Raw genomic sequence first — 17226 nt, forward strand, 5'->3', positions numbered from 1 at the left:
AACTTTTTCACATCCAAGAATATCTAAGGATGTTCCGTAACTTTGAGGAATTTGTTGACTCATGTAAGAGTACGTGACTCCAAGTTTCAATCTCTTAATAAAAATTCTAAATGAACGTGATCTCCATTCCATTACTCATAATATTCAAATATAATTTGCTTTTAATCTACTAGTAGTGAGTACAACTTCACTATTTTGATATAAATTATTCCTACATGCGTGTGGAAGCCATTAAAGAATTCATATCAATTGTCAATATTGTCAACTCTTGTCCATCATCCAAAATCTTGATGCTATGCACGTTCAACATTAGTCCCACAACACACTAAGAAAAAAACAAAGCAATCATTAATTAATATTTGAAAAATAATCATAAAAACAAAATAAAATGTCCAAAGTCAAGGGTGTGAGTTGTGAGTGTCACAATGAAGCTGGCCTTCTTCAATTATGTTCCCCAAATGCATGTATAAAATGATATATGCATATATATATATATATATATATATATAGACACATAATTTGAGCTTGAGTGCTTTAGAATCAATTAATCAAAGACATGGTTAGACCACGTTTCAAGTTGAATAGTTTGTGCGTTGGTCATGCTAGAACACCTCGTGTTCGAGCATGTTCTGCATCTTCTTTTGGATCAAAATTTGCAAACAGAACTGAGTTTTCAAGCAACGGAGTTCAAGACTCTGGAAGAGATAATAAAGGGGATGAAAGTGGGAATAAAGTGATGGTTGTTGTGGATTCCAGCTTTGAAGCTAAAGGAGCTCTTGATTGGGCACTCTCACACACTATTCAGAGTCAAGATACCGTTGTTCTTGTTCATGTAGCTAGACCCCTCAGAGAAGGTCAGAAAAAAATTGATTCTGTACTATTTATGTTTGTAACTTTTTTTTCTTTCTGAAATTTTAATTAGACTAATGTGAAAAGGGGAAAACAAGTTTAATTAATTTTGTTCTATTGATTCATTCCTAGGCGACGAGTCTGATGTGAAGTTTAATCTGAAGGCTTATCAACTTCTCCTAGACATGAAGAGTATGTGTGAAATGAAGAAACTTGGGGTAAGCTTCAAACAAGATTTTGAATTTTAGTTGTGTTACTTAATATTGTGTCAAGGTTTCACATTAATGAGATATACTCTCGACATAAGTTTATAAATGGAGACGGTCCTCAACACTAAAATGTATTTAAAATTTGTTTGGTCACATCCTATTGAGTCACCGCTATTAACTGGGTTAATGTGAAATATTGCTAAAGACAAAGACTTATTGACTTACTCATAATTTAACTCATCACGGTTCATTCATAAATAAGGTATGATCAAACAATTCATAAATGATTAATTAAAATAATTAAACATATATTACACATTGAAGTTTGAATATATATATATATGCATATGGTAACATGTGGAATTTTATGGGTTTCAGGTGCTAGTGAATATAGTATTGCTTGAAGGGGATGAAAAGGGTGCTGCAATAGTGCAAGAGGCAAAGCAACAAAGGGTGTCTTTATTGGTGGTGGGACAAAGAAAACGTTCTCTTTTGTGGTGCTTGATGAGGAAGTGGACAAGAAAGAGAACAAAAAGTGGGGTTGCTGAGTATTGTATACAGAACTCCCCTTGTATGACCATTGCAGTGAGGAGGAAGAATAAAAAACTTGGAGGATATTTGATTACTACCAAACGCCATAAAAACTTTTGGCTTTTGGCTTAATATGATATGATACGATACGATGTGACTTATATCAATGAAATTGGTTATGATGTTTGTGGGTTTGTGTCTAATACACATAGGTAAAGGTGTATCTATCTTAAAATTTGAATATGTTATGCCACAATTAATGTACTTCAAACTGTTAACTAGATTAGTATATTGATATTCCCTTACTTGAATATTTTTGGTCCTTCACTTTGAATGAGCTTTCTTCTGGTTAATTACACTTGCTCTTAGAAAAAAAAATACATGACATTTACTAGATTTAGATTGTATATAGTCATCCAATGAGTGATATTATTGAATTAAGATTGTGTAATCCATATTTCGATGTATATTTTGATTCTTTTTAAATTTAAAATATCACGTTTAATTATAGATTGTATGATCTTATTCGATAGTCATCAATGTGACTAACGTTGTACTAGATTCTAATGGCACACAACCCAAATCTCACACTTGCTATGTTAGAATGGGATGTTAATGCAGGGCCGTTTCTATAGAATTAGAGGCTTGGCTCTAACATTAAAAATAGGCCTCTCATAAAATAAAATCACAATTTTTAAAAAGAGCAGCCTCTATTCATAATGAAAATAAGATATTAAAAAAAATTAAAATTAATTAAAGTAGCAAAAAGAAGATCCTAAAAATATTAAATTACCTTGTCAAAAAAAAAACAATTAAATTAATAAAAGAAGCAAAATAGCAAACATGAACCACTGCGCTACATCTACAAAGTCTAAATTAATAATGCATTTGTTATATATATTCACTTCTACGGCAGCATATTTTAAAAAAAAAAACAAAGTTTGGGCTCTAAAATTTAGGAGGCTCAGCTCAATAGAACTGTTTGCACCCCCTTATAGCCGGCCCTGTATTAATGTATGAGTGATATTTTTATTTTTTTTAACAAGCAAAAATAAATTATATAAGAGTCTGAGTGATATTAACTTATATTTGGTCTTGTTTCCACTTTTCCTGCCATTCTAGATACAAGTTTAGAATATTGAATTTTCCATTATTTAAATTGTATATCTCTGTCATTTGTAGTGATTTATCATTTAATGAATGATTGAAAAAAATGATCCACCAATCCAATTATAAAACATAGGGTCATGATTGAATAAAGAAAAATATTTTTGGTCAAACAATCTAGTGGTTAAACTATGTAAAAAAGTGGAAACCCCAAACTTAAATCTTGTCCTTTATGTATTAATATTCATTGAGTTATATCCATAAGTTCTAGATCAATCAACAAAATGCCGAAATTGTTAGGCGGATGTCATGATCGAGGTTCGAACCTCGGTACCTTTACTTGTGTGTGTGAGTTTATAATGACTTTACTATTTCGTGTATCTATTAAAAAAAATTATTAAACTACCAATCGAGTTAATAAAAAAAACTATTCACATGATTTTTAAATTACAGTTGATTTAAGACACATAATTGTTATGATCCAACAATTTTTTTTAATGATCTTTTTACCTGTACCATGTGTTAATTAACTTAAAAGGCGATTGCATCTGAAAAGAGACATCACATGCGATCATGCGGTGGCGTCGCTTGTGTGGGTTTCACTTTCATCACATCGGGTCTTCTCATTGTGCATGAATTACATCATGATTTCATATTTAAGTGTCTCTTTTGTAAAAAAAAATTGTTTCTATTTAATTGTCATTTTTAAAGTTCAATGCAATATTAAATATTATTTTATCAATATTATCCTTAATTATTTATTACAGAGAGAGAAATAATTGAAACAAGATATTAAATGAATGAGGTTATTATTGGAAAATGATAATTTATTGTATCAAAAGTAGTAACATTTATTGACTTTATTTGTTTGTGTAAAATGTCAAAAAATGACAATTAAAAAGGAACGGAGGTAGTATAATTTACCGATGTACAATTAATTAGTTTACATATGAATCAATCTAATGGTGTGTTATCATCACACTAATAAATGAACATGAGAAAAAGTTGGATGAACTAAAGTTAGATGTATTTAGACTAAATTCTTAACTAAATACGTTAACTTTTGTTGACGAAACTTTCTCTTATAAATAGGACCGAACGAGTATTAACTAATTGACATGACAATATATATATCATTAAATACAAATGGTCATACGAATTAAAATCATGGGGTATTCACACAATTTTATATTTTTTTCCCTAAAACAAAAAATACTTTTACAGTATTATTGATTAAATAAATAAAATAAACAGTGAAGAGCAAACAAAACAGCAAGGCATGGTTCCCTTTCTTAGTTTCTTTGATTGAATTGAGAGTTGTGACAGAATAGGAATAGACCAAGCCGCAGCTCATCTATCTCTTTCTTTCTTTCTCTAATTATTTAATTTAACTAATTCTCTGGGTCTTTTCTTGCTTGTATCTCTCATTTATTCATCATCATCACCAACAAAAATAATCAATCATTTCATTTCATTTCACAGTTTTGAATAAATACCACTGAGATTGATTGATTGATTGATTGAACCCACGCATCCAGCAAAATTGATTGGATTGCCGTGGTGAAGTGAAATTCAGAAAATGCGACGACGGGCTGCCGATTATCGGCGCCCGGTACGACGGAGGTTATCTTATTGGATCTGCCTTCTTCTCGCTTTCTTCTTCATTCTCGCTTCCGTTCTCTTCATTATTCAACATAATCATCACCAAGATCCGCTTCAATATTCTTTACTCGTAAGTTACCACTTCCTCTATTTCTTCATTTTCCTTCAATACTGTTGTACTGTCATCGTAAACCCCTTTTCTTAAGTTAGGAGATCCCAGTTCTTTTTTGTTTTATTGGGTTTTTGATTTATTGTTTTAGTTCAGGATCAAAACCTATTGATCCTCTCCATAAGTTAAACCCATTACATTACTCAGATATTAGATATAAGCTCTGTTTAGATAAATAGTTTTAGTTAATTCCTTATGTGTAATAGTAACTATGTGTGTTGCTGAATTAGGTTTAGGGGCAATGCGAGATCTCAATCTACGGTTCAAATTTGTTTACTTTTGTTTCTAGTGGGTTTTATTTAGCATGCTAAAACTAAATTTGCATCTGCATTTTGGAGTTTCTGTTTTGAACCTATTGAAAAGGTAGATAAACAAAAATGTTTGTACTCTTGTAGTTAAGTCAACCATGGTTAAGTTTACAAATCAATGTTCTAGGAAAAGCTTGATGACAAATTTAGGAACATTTAGTTACATTTTGGCCATTGAAGGAAAAGAGACTGAAGAACAGATATTGTGGGTGAAAATCATTTAGTTTATAATAATTACTAGAATGGGAAACGGTTGGAAGCTGTTCAGTGTTCACTTGTAACTATCACTTGCACAACACCGGATCTTCATAAATTGTTTCTATACCTATTTGATTGTCTTTTCGATCATGTTTCTCATGTTCATTTTGAACTTTTTCCGGAAATCCAGTTACGTCGCAAAAATTATCTTCTTTTCATTATTGTGTTTGTTATTATTATTTTTTTTAATCCAGGATTATAGTGCATGCATCAATTTCCCCTGTCTTCAAACATTCAGTAAAATTTCTAAAACCACGACATGCTTTTTCAAAATGTTTCTTTACAAGTATAGTTCAAATAATACCAATTTGTTTCAGTATGTATAAATGATATAAAAATTTGAATTGCATACTAAGTTTCTGGATGATACTGGATGATGGTAGAACAAAAGTTGAGCGATTGGTTGTCATATAGTGTAAAAGAATGAGTCTCGATTACCGATCGATGCCTGTAGAAAATCTCACAAATACCTATTGAATTAAAGAAAGCTCAAACTCTCAGACAACTTATCTCCTTATATAAAACACAGTCACTAAAAGAGATATATTCGTTGCTATTAATCCTACAATCATTCACACTGCTGTGACAGTTATGTTTTGACACCAATATGACTGAATTACGGTCATTATTCTTTAGTTGGTTGGCATAACTATTTGTCGTTAAATTTAAAATTAGTCCTTTGTTCCCAACATTATGGGAACTTACTGAACAAGTGAATTTCCATTGCAGGAGAGAAATGCAAGAGTTGACCATTTTGCCAAAGAGAGTTTGAATTTTACTGAAGAAATTTTAAGTGTTACTTCATTTTCTCGGCAGTTAGCGCAACAAATGATTCTGGCCAAAGCTTATGTGGTCATTGCCAAAGAACACAATAATCTTCACCTTGCCTGGCAGCTTAGCTCAAAGATCAGAAGCTGCCAGCTTTTGCTTTCAAAAGCTGCCATGTCTGGGGAGCCTGTTACACTGGAAGAAGCAGAGCCAATTATTAAAAGCCTTACTTCTCTAATTTTTAAGGCACAAGATATCCATTATGACATTGCAACTACAATAGTGACCATGAAATCACATATTCATGCTCTTGAAGAGCGTGCCAATGCAGCAACAGTTCAAAGCGCCGTGTTTGGTCAACTAGCAGCTGAAGCACTACCCAAGAGTCTCCATTGCCTGAATGTGAAACTTGTCTCCGACTGGCTAAAGGTGCCATCCCTGCAGGAACTCTCAGATGAGAGGAAAAACTCCCCAAGGCTCACAGACAACAATCTATATCATTTCTGCATATTTTCTGATAATGTACTGGCAACATCTGTAGTTGTTAACTCAACCGTCTACAATGCCGATCATCCGAAGCAGTTGGTCTTTCACATTGTCACCAATGGAATCAATTATGGAGCAATGCAAGCATGGTTTCTTAGTAATGACTTTAAAGGAGCTACTGTAGAGGTACAAAACATTGAGGAGTTCCATTGGTTGAATGAATCTTATTCTCCAACTGTCAAGCAACTCCACAATCCTGACTCACGAACCTTCTACTTTGGGCTATATCAAGATGTAAACGCTGAACCAAAAATGCGGAATCCAAAGTATTTGTATTTATTGAATCATCTTCGGTTTTATATCCCCGAGATTTATCCACAACTTGAGAAGGTTGTTTTCCTGGATGATGATCTTGTTGTCCAGAAAGATCTGACCCCTCTTTTCTCACTGGATTTGCATGGGAATGTGAATGGTGCGGTTGAAACTTGTCTTGAAGCCTTTCATCGGTATTACAAGTATCTCAACTTCTCAAATTCAATTATAAGCTCGAGGTTTGATCCACAGGCATGCGCATGGGCATTTGGTATGAACGTTTTTGACTTGGTGGCATGGAGGAAGGCGAATGTGACCGCAAGATATCACTATTGGCAGGAGCAGAATGCTGATGGTACACTCTGGAAGTTGGGGACACTTCCTCCTGCTCTTCTGTGTTTTTATGGTTTGACAGAGCCACTTGACAGAAGATGGCATGTTCTAGGATTGGGTTATGACCTAAATATTGACAACCGCCTTATTGAAAGTGCGGCAGTTATTCACTTCAATGGGAATATGAAGCCATGGCTAAAGGTAGCTATAGGCAGGTATAAGCCACTGTGGGACAAGTACATAAATCAAAGTCTCCCTCATCTTCAAGATTGTGTCCTGAGTTGAAATGCACTACTTCGAGATTTCTGATGGATTGTGCAATCTCAGATTATTTTAAACTCTTGATCTGTGGTGATTGCCTTGCAGCAGAGTAAGGAGTAGAAATTTTTGACTGGTAGGGATTTTTTCCTTTACCCTTCTCTTTTCTTCTCTTGCTTTTCTTTTAAACCACTTTTGAAAGAGAACAAAATGATTTCTTATACAATAGAAAATTGATATGCATTAGGCGAAGAGATGTCGGAAAATCCATTTTTGGCTGCTGGGGATATCTATCGTTTCCCCTTCTGCAAGTAGTAGAATGATTGTTCTTTAGAAAAACTTGTAATAATTTATCAGTTCTTTCAAATAGCAATGTAATCGATTGGAAACAATTTTTTTCTTCTCTTCTTCCACTTGTTATGCGTTAATGAAATCTTATAGTTACTTCCTGTTGCCAGTTGAACGGATCTTTATTTAGGCCAAAGCTAATGATATGTCGATTGGGTACGAAAGTCCTTTTAAGAAATTAACATCATTTGCTTATATTTGGATTACCATGTTGGGGTTTTTAATAAAAATAATGGATCCACTGCAGTCAAATTGATTAATCATTTGTGAGATGAAGATCAGACGACTCATTAAAATTATTAGTTTTTTAGCTTGATGACTGAGCTTAAAATATGAACATTCCATTCACCGCTTAACGGGTTTGGACTAATGAATGATTATGGTCAATACATGATATTGTGGTTCCTATTTCTTGCATTTGCAGGAAAGGATCCATAATCCATTCGTCTTTCTCTTTATCTCTCTCACACTTTTACTTTCTCTCTTTTACTTTTTTTTTTCTTCCCTTTTTCACATTTATTTTTCTTCTTTCACTCTCTTGTATCCCCTGGTGTAAAGCTTGTAGGGCAGGGTGATACGGACTCAGAAATTTAGAGGTAGGGAATGAGTATCGATAAGAAATTGAATAGAAAAAGAAAAACAGACATAAAAATATGAATTAGGTGAATGAAAAATTTGGAAAGAGATGTTGTGGAAGAGATCCAGATCTGGTGGGAAACAAGACAAGGATTAAGGGAAAACCAAAACGTAGGAGAAAGTAAATTACCACAACAGCAAGACAATGACTGCACATGTTAGCACTTTCAAATCTTCGGTTTTAATCTATAAATGATAATAATAACATGATCGTGTAGACTGTATCAACTTTATATGTTTTGTTGTCAATTTAATATATCATCTTTTATGCTATAAGGTAACTTGAAATGCCACTCTTTCTCTTTAGTGGTATCTTTTGTTCTTAATTACTCTGGTACATGATTAATAATCAGACATAATTAGAGAGTTCTTTAACTTTATGGTGGTAGGTGGTTCTTACTCTCAAGTAGGACAATCTCATTAAAAAAATGGAAGTGGGTTCTGTCACGCATTTGAAGTTTAAGTGGTTAGGAATTGTGGAAGATGGTTTCCTACACCTTTAAGTCAATGTCTTAGTCTATTCAAATTAATCTTGTTATATGGCATCATTACCAAATCAAGTTATTTTAACCAGCGGTTAGTGAAATAAAACGACAGATAATTACAACACGTAACGCAATGTGAATTATAACATACAAAGAATGAATACTGTTCCCCTCCAAATGGAAAAGGCAAGTATACTACCGTGAACTTTATAATGTACATAAGAGTATTCAACTTCTCTTTCCCTAAAAGAAATAGTTGCCACTAGGGATTATGTTCATCACACAAAAGAAATAGTTTCATTGATATGATTGTGTGTGTATATAGGCACATATTTTAAAATAAGTGACATTTTAAACATTGATTTATATGACAAACTATACTAGTAAGCAAGGTCATGTAAAATGAGACTCTTGAGTCCACATATCTTAACTCAATAGGTAAAATGTCGAAATTGTTAGGTTAGACGTCATGAACGAGGTTTGAATCCTGACTCATCTACTTATGTGTGCGAGTTTACAATGACTATTGTCATTTCGTCTACCTACAAATAAAAAAATATGAGGCCCTAAAGAAGACTATGCGTAGGGACCAAACAACAATATGTACCTTCCCAATCAAATAGATTTCCTTATGATATAACCATACATGAATCATCAACATAAAATGTTATAACAAAATTAAGTTTGAAAACCATAAAGGTCTAAAAATCACTCAATTATAGCATCTGACCAAATTGCAACCTCAGAATACCCATCTTCAGTAGCGCAGGCTCTAAACATTCCTGGTGTATTATAGGGCATTGCAACTTCTCCAGCAGCAGACACAGCAACCAAACCAACAGTGCCCTTTGGTATGCGCTCATGTACAACACAATCAGCAGCTTCCTTTAGAGAAAGACCTTTGAATTCCATCATTGCAGCCACATCTCTTGCTACTGTCCCGCGTATTAGTGCTTCGCCTATCCCTGTTGCAGAAACTGCACATAATTCATTGGCATATGTTCCAGCACCTATGAGTGGCGTGTCACCAATTCGACCAACCATTTTGTTCACTAATCCACCAGTTGATGTTGCTGAAGCTAGATTTCCGTTGCTATCAACAGCTACACATCCAACAGTTCCAAGTTGACTATCACCATTGGCAAATGGTGTTTCTGTTTCACTCTTGGTAGTATCATTTTGGATGGGTTGGGTATAATCAATCTATATATTTGTGAAGAATATAAGTTATTCAATATGATAGGAGAAGGGAAAAAACACATCAGGTGACTAATGTAACATAAATATGCTACTAGTACTATGAAAGTTATATACCTGGACCCTATCTGCTTCTTTTGCCTGATTTAGTCTTTCAATATTTTCTGGAGTAATGAAATGGCTTGTATCTACAGTCTCAACCCCCTGCAAAATAAGGATATATGATCATGAACGAAAATGAGCCATAAACTACGATCATTATTTAGAAATCCACCAGCAGTTCAAGGTGACTAGTTTCTTCATGATGAAATCCACATGTATGCTCCTTCTCAGAAACCTATTTCTATATGCATTCTTTTTGCACTTAGAGGTCGAGTTTTTACGTCTCTGCGATTGCAATGCATATTGCAATCGCAATCAAGGCCACATGAGCCACTTTTGATTGATCACATCTCAACAATATCAATCAAGTATCATACGCGACTTCAACCACTATCGTGATTGAAAACATTGGTTATACAATAACGTTGTTATGTTATATTAAAGTTTTGTTTGGATAAATAACTTAACTAAACATGTATCAATAAGTGTTTATGTGTAAGTCATTTCTGCAACAAGAAATAGCATAAAAGTAAACAGTTTCCATATAAGATATCCTCGAGAGCTTATGGAAATAAGCTGAAAACATCATATGAACATGTCGTAAATTATTTCTATAAGTTCCCATAAACGGTATCCAAAATGATTATGTTAGGGAATAAACTTAAATAAGTGAATCCAAACATGTCCTACACGTGAAAACTTAAGAAAATGAGATTGGAAAAGAAATAAACCAACTTGTTGTCTTGCAAAATCCTCAGCTCCATCAAAAGCTAAATAAATATGAGGAGTATTATCCATAACCAAACGAGCCAAAGAAATAGCATTGACAACGGTGCTAAGACCAGAAACAGCACCACATTTCATAGTGTTTCCATCCATAATAGAAGCTTCCATTTCAACCGTGCCTTTGTTGGTAAGAACAGAACCTCTTCCAGCGTTGAAGTGTGGAATATTCTCCAACTCACGAACCTATGATCAATGATTATTATAAGAATCACATTCAAAACAGAAGAAAGCTATGAAACATGACCGGACACGACAGGAACAGAGATACGCCGACACCAATAATAATATATAATATGAGAAAATCACATGATTCAATGTAATTTATATGTGTCGGAGTCGTGTCAGAGTCGAACACCAATGTCTGTCCAACACAGGGACACAAAGAGTGTTCGTGCTTCATACGAAGAAAGTGATAAATATTGTGAGTGATGAATACATACAACAAGCTCAACGACGTCTAGAGGGGACATGTTGGATTTGAGAGCTTTGACACCAATTTGGAGGCAGTGACGGAGAGCTTCTTCGCGTGGCTGACGGGCTTCCGGTGGAAGTGAAAATGGGACGCCGGCACCACCATGTAGTGCTACTGCCCAGCCCATCAGATGGTTTTTTCTGATTCTGATTTCTGACTCACACAACAACTCTCTCTCGCTTGCTCAATTTTCAATGATAATGTATGTGTTCTGAATGGTCTACGTTTAAATGATTATTAAATAGAAGAAAGTGCAACCATGTTAGTTCAGATTTTAATATTTTAACGTAGATTTCTTTCAAAAATAATAATTTAACGTAGACTGAAAAACAAAACAAAACAACCAACTTTCTATTTTTAACGTTTTCTTCCTCTGGTATGCAACTATGCATTGCAAATTGCAAATAATAATTAACAAAAAGAGATCTATATGAAATGGGACACAAGTCACAAGAAAACTACCTAACAACCCTCTCATTTCTTCTAGATATACAAATCCCAAAAAATGTTTTTAATATTTTTAAACCAGTACGGATCCTAAGGTTTTTGGTGTCATAGACGAATCAACAAGTTTGTGTCTTTTTAATTATTCGAATGTCTTTCTTCTTACATTTTGTTTTTTGCAAAAGATTCTTTCTTAAATAAGGTTGTCTAAAAAAAAAAATTAGTAGAATTAATCAAAGTGGGTTAAAAAGAAATATATGTATATCTTGTAAAAAAAGAATTAATCTTTTTTTACTGACAAGATGTACAACACTCTCCTCACAAAGAGCTAAACAAATCACACATAAAAATAAGCACAATGGCTTGGCTTGCTAGATGGATCACATCATGTTTCTTGCTATGCAGGCTTCCTTCAAGTATGTTTTGTCTTTTTTCTATCTTGATTACTGTTTAGTTAATTGTCGTCACATCTAAAAGTACATATATTTTTTGGTTAAAAAAGATAGAAAAGGACAAATATTCACTTTTAATAATTTGTTAGTGAAAAATATAGACCTTGTCGGTAAAAAAGACATATTTTGTGGGTTTTTTCTTTCTCTGCACCATTGTTTAGAACTACTTTTTTTTCTCATCTCCTTATGCGTGTCGTTAAAAAAAAATCTTAATTTTCTGATCTCTCCACAATGATAGCGCAACTTAAGTTTCTTGCTATGCAAGCAAGAGTTTCTATGAAAATTAGGGTTGAGAGAAAGAAGAAGAGTAATTGATTGTTGTAAAACTGTATTCTCATTAAGCTTTGAAAAACTATTTACAACATGCTTATATAGAGCTTATTTACATAACTTGCTTAGTAAGCAATCAAAACAAACTTAACTAATTTGCTAACTAATAGCTATAAGTCATCTAACAAACTTGTAACCAGCTTTCTAACCATGTTTTAATCTCTAATTTGAGTTAAAACCATCTAACTTGAATTAAAACTAACACACAGATGCTCACGAAATGGCTTCATCAGCTCGTGTGATAGTGAGAAAGAAGACATCTGAAAAGAAAAAAGAAGAAAGCTTAATTTTGGCAGGTTGAGGGAATTGAAGACTATGAGATGACATTTGCAGAATCAAGGGAATGTGTCCAATCTGAAGGCAGTACTGATTCTTTTGCTTTTCCTGTGTAAGTCAATCTTATATTATCAATCAATCCTAATCGTCAGTCGTCTATGTGAAAAAAATTATATTGTTTTTTTCTTTGGAGGGGGGAAATATATTATTAATCGGTCATTATTGTCATATTCAAAACGTTAGATTTCAATCATAACTAGTTTTGGGATTTGTTGATGTATTATTTTACACTGACGTCTATCAAAATGAAACTCATATATAATAATGGGCCATGTGCAAACATATATAGAACTTTGTTGTTGCATGTTGTCATTTGTCAAGTACTAGATTGTGGTTTTTCTTTGCAAAACACAGGTTAGATTGGGAAGGGATTGGAACTCCAGCACAAATGCCTAAACCAGACGGTCAACATCACCTAAAGAAGCAGAAGGACACAGCCGCATTTCCTAATTTTGTGAAGAAATCGTTGCATGTTGACCTTATCAGCGAACAACTAAAACAGAAGGTTTATAGTCTGAAGTAGTTTGAAACCGGTGACAATTTTACTAAATCCCGTGACAAAAAATCGTTTGAACTTTTCAAAAAGGTTTGGGACAATAATGAACCCAATGAAGTTGAAGAAAACTGAAAAACTAATGGGAAAACTCTAAAGAGTTCGAAGAAGGACGCTACTATTAAAAAACAGTGGTTCTGCAAAGAAAGAATTAGTTACCAAGAGGAAATCTGGAAAAGTGGAAAGTGACGTTGATAATTCGAGTTTGGCTTTGAGTGGAATGGTTCGTTTTGATAATTTTGTTGGTTTGGCTGAGCCGAACAAAGATGATGCAAAAAAGGGCTTGGAATTGATGGGGGAATCAAAGAGAGTTGTGCTGGGGGACAGGTCGAGGAATTTCAGTATATTCTCTTGTTGAACATCCACCGATAGGATATTTTGAATAAGGAGTATAAATGTCGCGACTCATTTAGATCTAGAAGCTAGTATGAATCATCTTAATCTTAATCTAAAAGAGTATTAGTTAGTTACTAAGAAGTTCTATTGTGTAACCGTTGTAGTTATATTATTATGAGCATTCACAAATCTACATAAGCATTGTATGCCTCATAGATTAGAATCAATGAAAAATTTATAATCAATTTTCTTTCTCAAGGTAAATTGAAATCCCACCCTTTCTCATTAGTGGTATCTTTTGTTCTTAGTTACTTCGGTACGTGATTAATTAATCGGACATAATTAGAGAGTTCTTTAACTGAGTTCGGATATGCTCCATTTAGACCATGCTTCATTTAGTCACATGTCTTCCATCAAGACCTTAAATGGGCTAAATGAAACATTGGCTAAATGGAGCATACATGAACGCTCTTTAACTATATGGTGGCACGTGGTTCTTACACTCAAGTAGGACAGTCTCATTAACAAAATGCAAGTGGTTCTGTCACTCATTTGAAGTGTAAGTGGTTAGGAATTGTGGAAGATAGTGGTTTTCTACACATTTAAGTCAATGTCTTAGTCTATTCAAATTAATCTTATTATATGTCATCAGTACTAAATCGAGTTATTACATACAAAGAATGAATACTGCTCCCCTCAAAATGGAAAGGGCAAAAATAACTGTTGGAGTATTCAACTTCTCTTTGCCTAAAAGATATGCAATCATCTTCTATTACTACATATTGAAAGCGATACTTGTCAGCAGGGATTCTGATCATTTCTCAAAAGAAATAGTTTCTTTCATTCAACTTTGTATATAGGCACAAACTATACTAGCAAGCAGGGTCGTGTAAAACGAGAACCTAAAGAAGACTATGCGCGGGAACCAAACAACAATATGTACCTCGCCAATCAAATAGATTTCCTTATGATATAACCATACATGAATCATCAACATAAATTAAGTTTGGAAATCATAAAGGTCTAAACATCACTCAATTTTAGTATCCGGCCAAATTGCAACCTCAGAGTACCCATCTTCAGCAGCACAAGCTCTAAACATTCCTGTTGTATTATAAGGCATTGCAACTTCTCCAGCAGCAGACACAGCAACCAAACCAACTGTACCCTTTGGTGTGCGCTCATGTACAACACAATCAGCAGCTTCCTTTAGAGAAAGACCTTTGAATTCCATCATCGCAGCCACATCTCTTGCTACTGTCCCGCGTATTACTGCTTCGCCTTTTCCTGTTGCAGAAACTGCACATAATTCATTGGCATATGTTCCAGCACCTATGAGTGGCGTGTCGCCAATTCGACCAACCATTTTGTTCACTAATCCACCGGTTGATGTTGCAGAAGCTAGATTTCCATTACCATCAACAGCTACACATCCAACAGTTCCGAGTTGACTATCACCATTAGCAAATGGTATTTCTGGTTCACCCTTGGTAGTATCATTTTGGATTGGTTGGGTATAATCAATCTATATATTTGTGATAAATATAAGTTATTCAATATCATAGGAGAAGGGAAAAAATACATTAGGTGATTAATGTAACATAAATATGCTACTAGTACTACGAAAGTTATATACCTGGACCCTATTTGCTTCTTTTGCCTGATTTAGCCTTTCAATATTTTCTGGAGTAATGAAATGGCTTGTATGTAGAGTCTCAACCCCCTGCAAAATAAGGCTACATGATCATGAATGAAAATGAGCCACAAACTATGATCATTATTTACAAATTCACCAGTAATTCAAGGTGACTAGTTTTTTCATAATGAAATCCACATATATCCTCCTTGTCGTAAATTTTTGAATAATGGACTTCTCTAAAGATTTTATTTTTCACAAGGTATCAAACTAGAAACATATGTACTTCTATATACATTCTTTCTGCATTTAGGGGTCAGGGTTTTTATGTCTCTGTGACGTAACTACGATGTGATCGCAATTAAGGCCACATGAGCCACATTTGATTAATCGCATTCGCAACAATATCATGTTCCACAACGTGATTGCAACCATTATCGTGATTGAAAACATTGGTTATACTAAAACATCGTTATATTAAAGTTTTGTTTGGATAAATAACTTAATTGAGCGCTTATAACATAAACGTGTATCAATAAATGCTTATGTATAAGTCATTCCTACAACAAGAAATAACACTAAAGTCAAACTGTTTCCATATAAGCTATCCTTCCTTGAGAGCTTATGGAAATAAGCTGAAAACATCTTATGAGCTTGTCGTAAATTATTTCTATAAGTTCTCAAACAATATCTAAAATGATTACGACACTAAGTAAACTCAAATAATAAATCAATCCAAACATTCTCACAAACAATATCTAAAATGATTACGTCACTAAGTAAACTCAAATAATAAATCAATCCAAACATGTCTTAAATGCTGAAACTTGAAAATGAGTTAAGAAAAGAAATAAACCAACTTGTTGTCTTGCAAAATCCTCAGCTCCATCAAAAGCCAAATAAATATGAGGCGTATTGTCCATAACCAAACGAGCCAAAGAAACAGCATTAACGACAGTAGTAAGACCAGAAACAGCACCACATTTCATAGTGTTTCCATCCATAATAGAAGCTTCCATTTCAACCGTGCCTTTGTTGGTAAGAACAGAACCTCTTCCAGCGTTGAAGTGTGGAATATTCTCCAACTCACGAACCTATGAACAATGATTATTATAAGAATCACATTCAAAACAGAAGAAAGCTATGAAACATGGATGCATACACAACACGACATGACACTGACACGCCTAGACTGATAATAATATGAGAAAATCATATAATTCAATTTCATTGTATGTGTCTGCGTCTAATTTGAAGAGTGTTCGTGCTTTGAAAGTGATAAATAGTGTGAATGATGAATACATACAACAAGCTCAACGACGTCTAGAGGTGCCATGTTGGATTTGAGAGCTTTGACACCGATTTGGAGGCAGTGACGGAGAGCTTCTTCGCGTGGTTGACGGCGTTCCAGTGGAAGTGAATATGGTATGTCGCCGGCGCCGCCGTGTAAAGCTATTGCCCAACCCATGAGTTGCTTTTTTTTCTGATTTCTGATTCACGCAACTCTCTCACTCAATTTTCGATGATGATGTATGTAAGTAGCTGTCACATATTCAGATTTTAATTATTATTTTTAACGTTTTCTTCGTATAGTATGCATTGCAAATTGCAAACAATTAGTAATAAAAATGGATCTATGTGAAATGTGACACAAAAATCACACAGCTCTCATGAAAACAACCTAACAACGCTAACATTTCTAGACAGGTGTGTATAAACTTTGAAAATGTCATCAAAAATGAGTTTTTAAGCTCACTAGGAGAATGATTCTCTCAAAAAAAAAAAAAAAAAAAAAAACCAGCTCACTAGGAGAATGCTCATGAGTTGTTAAATTCGGGTTTTCACCTCATGTCCACTACGACACTAGGAAACTCGTACGAGTTTACTTTATATTAAAATTAGGGTTATGCTAACAAATGCCGT

General features: G+C 34.0%; 4 protein-coding genes across 4 annotated transcripts; 2 read left to right on the forward strand and 2 right to left on the reverse strand.

Moving 5' to 3' along the window:
• Window positions 1–502: 502 nt before the first annotated feature.
• LOC25493909 (uncharacterized) lies at window positions 503–1942 on the forward strand. The gene is made up of 3 exons (XM_013602564.3): window positions 503–854; window positions 982–1067; window positions 1437–1942. The coding sequence occupies exons 1-3, from the start codon at window positions 557–559 to the stop codon at window positions 1719–1721; spliced, it is 669 nt and encodes a 222-aa protein (XP_013458018.1). The 5' UTR covers window positions 503–556; the 3' UTR covers window positions 1722–1942.
• Window positions 1943–3972: 2030 nt separating this feature from the next.
• Window positions 3973–7644, forward strand: LOC25493910 (hexosyltransferase GAUT11). The gene is made up of 2 exons (XM_013602565.3): window positions 3973–4428; window positions 5763–7644. Exons 1-2 carry the CDS (start codon window positions 4276–4278, stop codon window positions 7215–7217), a joined length of 1608 nt encoding a protein of 535 aa, XP_013458019.1. The 5' UTR covers window positions 3973–4275; the 3' UTR covers window positions 7218–7644.
• Window positions 7645–9249: 1605 nt separating this feature from the next.
• LOC25493911 (isoaspartyl peptidase/L-asparaginase) lies at window positions 9250–11507 on the reverse strand. Its single transcript, XM_013602566.3, has 4 exons — window positions 11185–11507; window positions 10694–10927; window positions 9974–10060; window positions 9250–9862 (listed from the first exon to the last, which is right to left on the reverse strand). The coding sequence occupies exons 1-4, from the start codon at window positions 11341–11343 to the stop codon at window positions 9368–9370; spliced, it is 975 nt and encodes a 324-aa protein (XP_013458020.1). The 5' UTR covers window positions 11344–11507; the 3' UTR covers window positions 9250–9367.
• Window positions 11508–14570: 3063 nt separating this feature from the next.
• LOC25493913 (isoaspartyl peptidase/L-asparaginase) lies at window positions 14571–17013 on the reverse strand. Its single transcript, XM_013602568.3, has 4 exons — window positions 16610–17013; window positions 16164–16397; window positions 15304–15390; window positions 14571–15192 (listed from the first exon to the last, which is right to left on the reverse strand). Exons 1-4 carry the CDS (start codon window positions 16769–16771, stop codon window positions 14698–14700), a joined length of 978 nt encoding a protein of 325 aa, XP_013458022.1. The 5' UTR covers window positions 16772–17013; the 3' UTR covers window positions 14571–14697.
• Window positions 17014–17226: the final 213 nt, after the last annotated feature.

Source organism: Medicago truncatula, chromosome 4 (assembly GCF_003473485.1).
Source record: "Medicago truncatula cultivar Jemalong A17 chromosome 4, MtrunA17r5.0-ANR, whole genome shotgun sequence".
Taxonomy (NCBI): domain Eukaryota; kingdom Viridiplantae; phylum Streptophyta; class Magnoliopsida; order Fabales; family Fabaceae; genus Medicago; species Medicago truncatula.

Bases quoted from the DNA above. Each gene is read 5' to 3' on its own strand.
- LOC25493909 (XM_013602564.3), top strand. From the start codon at position 557: ATGGTTAGACCACGTTTCAAGTTGAATAGTTTGTGCGTTGGTCATGCT. The intron at 855-981 runs GTCAGAAAAAAA...ATTCATTCCTAG, and splicing joins AGCTAGACCCCTCAGAGAAG to GCGACGAGTCTGATGTGAAG. The intron at 1,068-1,436 runs GTAAGCTTCAAA...TATGGGTTTCAG, and splicing joins GTGAAATGAAGAAACTTGGG to GTGCTAGTGAATATAGTATT.
- LOC25493911 (XM_013602566.3), bottom strand. From the start codon at position 11,343: ATGGGCTGGGCAGTAGCACTACATGGTGGTGCCGGCGTCCCATTTTCA. The intron at 10,928-11,184 runs GTATGTATTCAT...CATTGATCATAG, and splicing joins TAGACGTCGTTGAGCTTGTT to GTTCGTGAGTTGGAGAATAT. The intron at 10,061-10,693 runs GTTGGTTTATTT...CTTATTTTGCAG, and splicing joins AGGATTTTGCAAGACAACAA to GGGGTTGAGACTGTAGATAC.
- LOC25493910 (XM_013602565.3), top strand. From the start codon at position 4,276: ATGCGACGACGGGCTGCCGATTATCGGCGCCCGGTACGACGGAGGTTA. The intron at 4,429-5,762 runs GTAAGTTACCAC...TTTCCATTGCAG, and splicing joins CGCTTCAATATTCTTTACTC to GAGAGAAATGCAAGAGTTGA.
- LOC25493913 (XM_013602568.3), bottom strand. From the start codon at position 16,771: ATGGGTTGGGCAATAGCTTTACACGGCGGCGCCGGCGACATACCATAT. The intron at 16,398-16,609 runs GTATGTATTCAT...CATTGTTCATAG, and splicing joins TAGACGTCGTTGAGCTTGTT to GTTCGTGAGTTGGAGAATAT. The intron at 15,193-15,303 runs GTATATAACTTT...ACAAATATATAG, and splicing joins AAGAAGCAAATAGGGTCCAG to ATTGATTATACCCAACCAAT.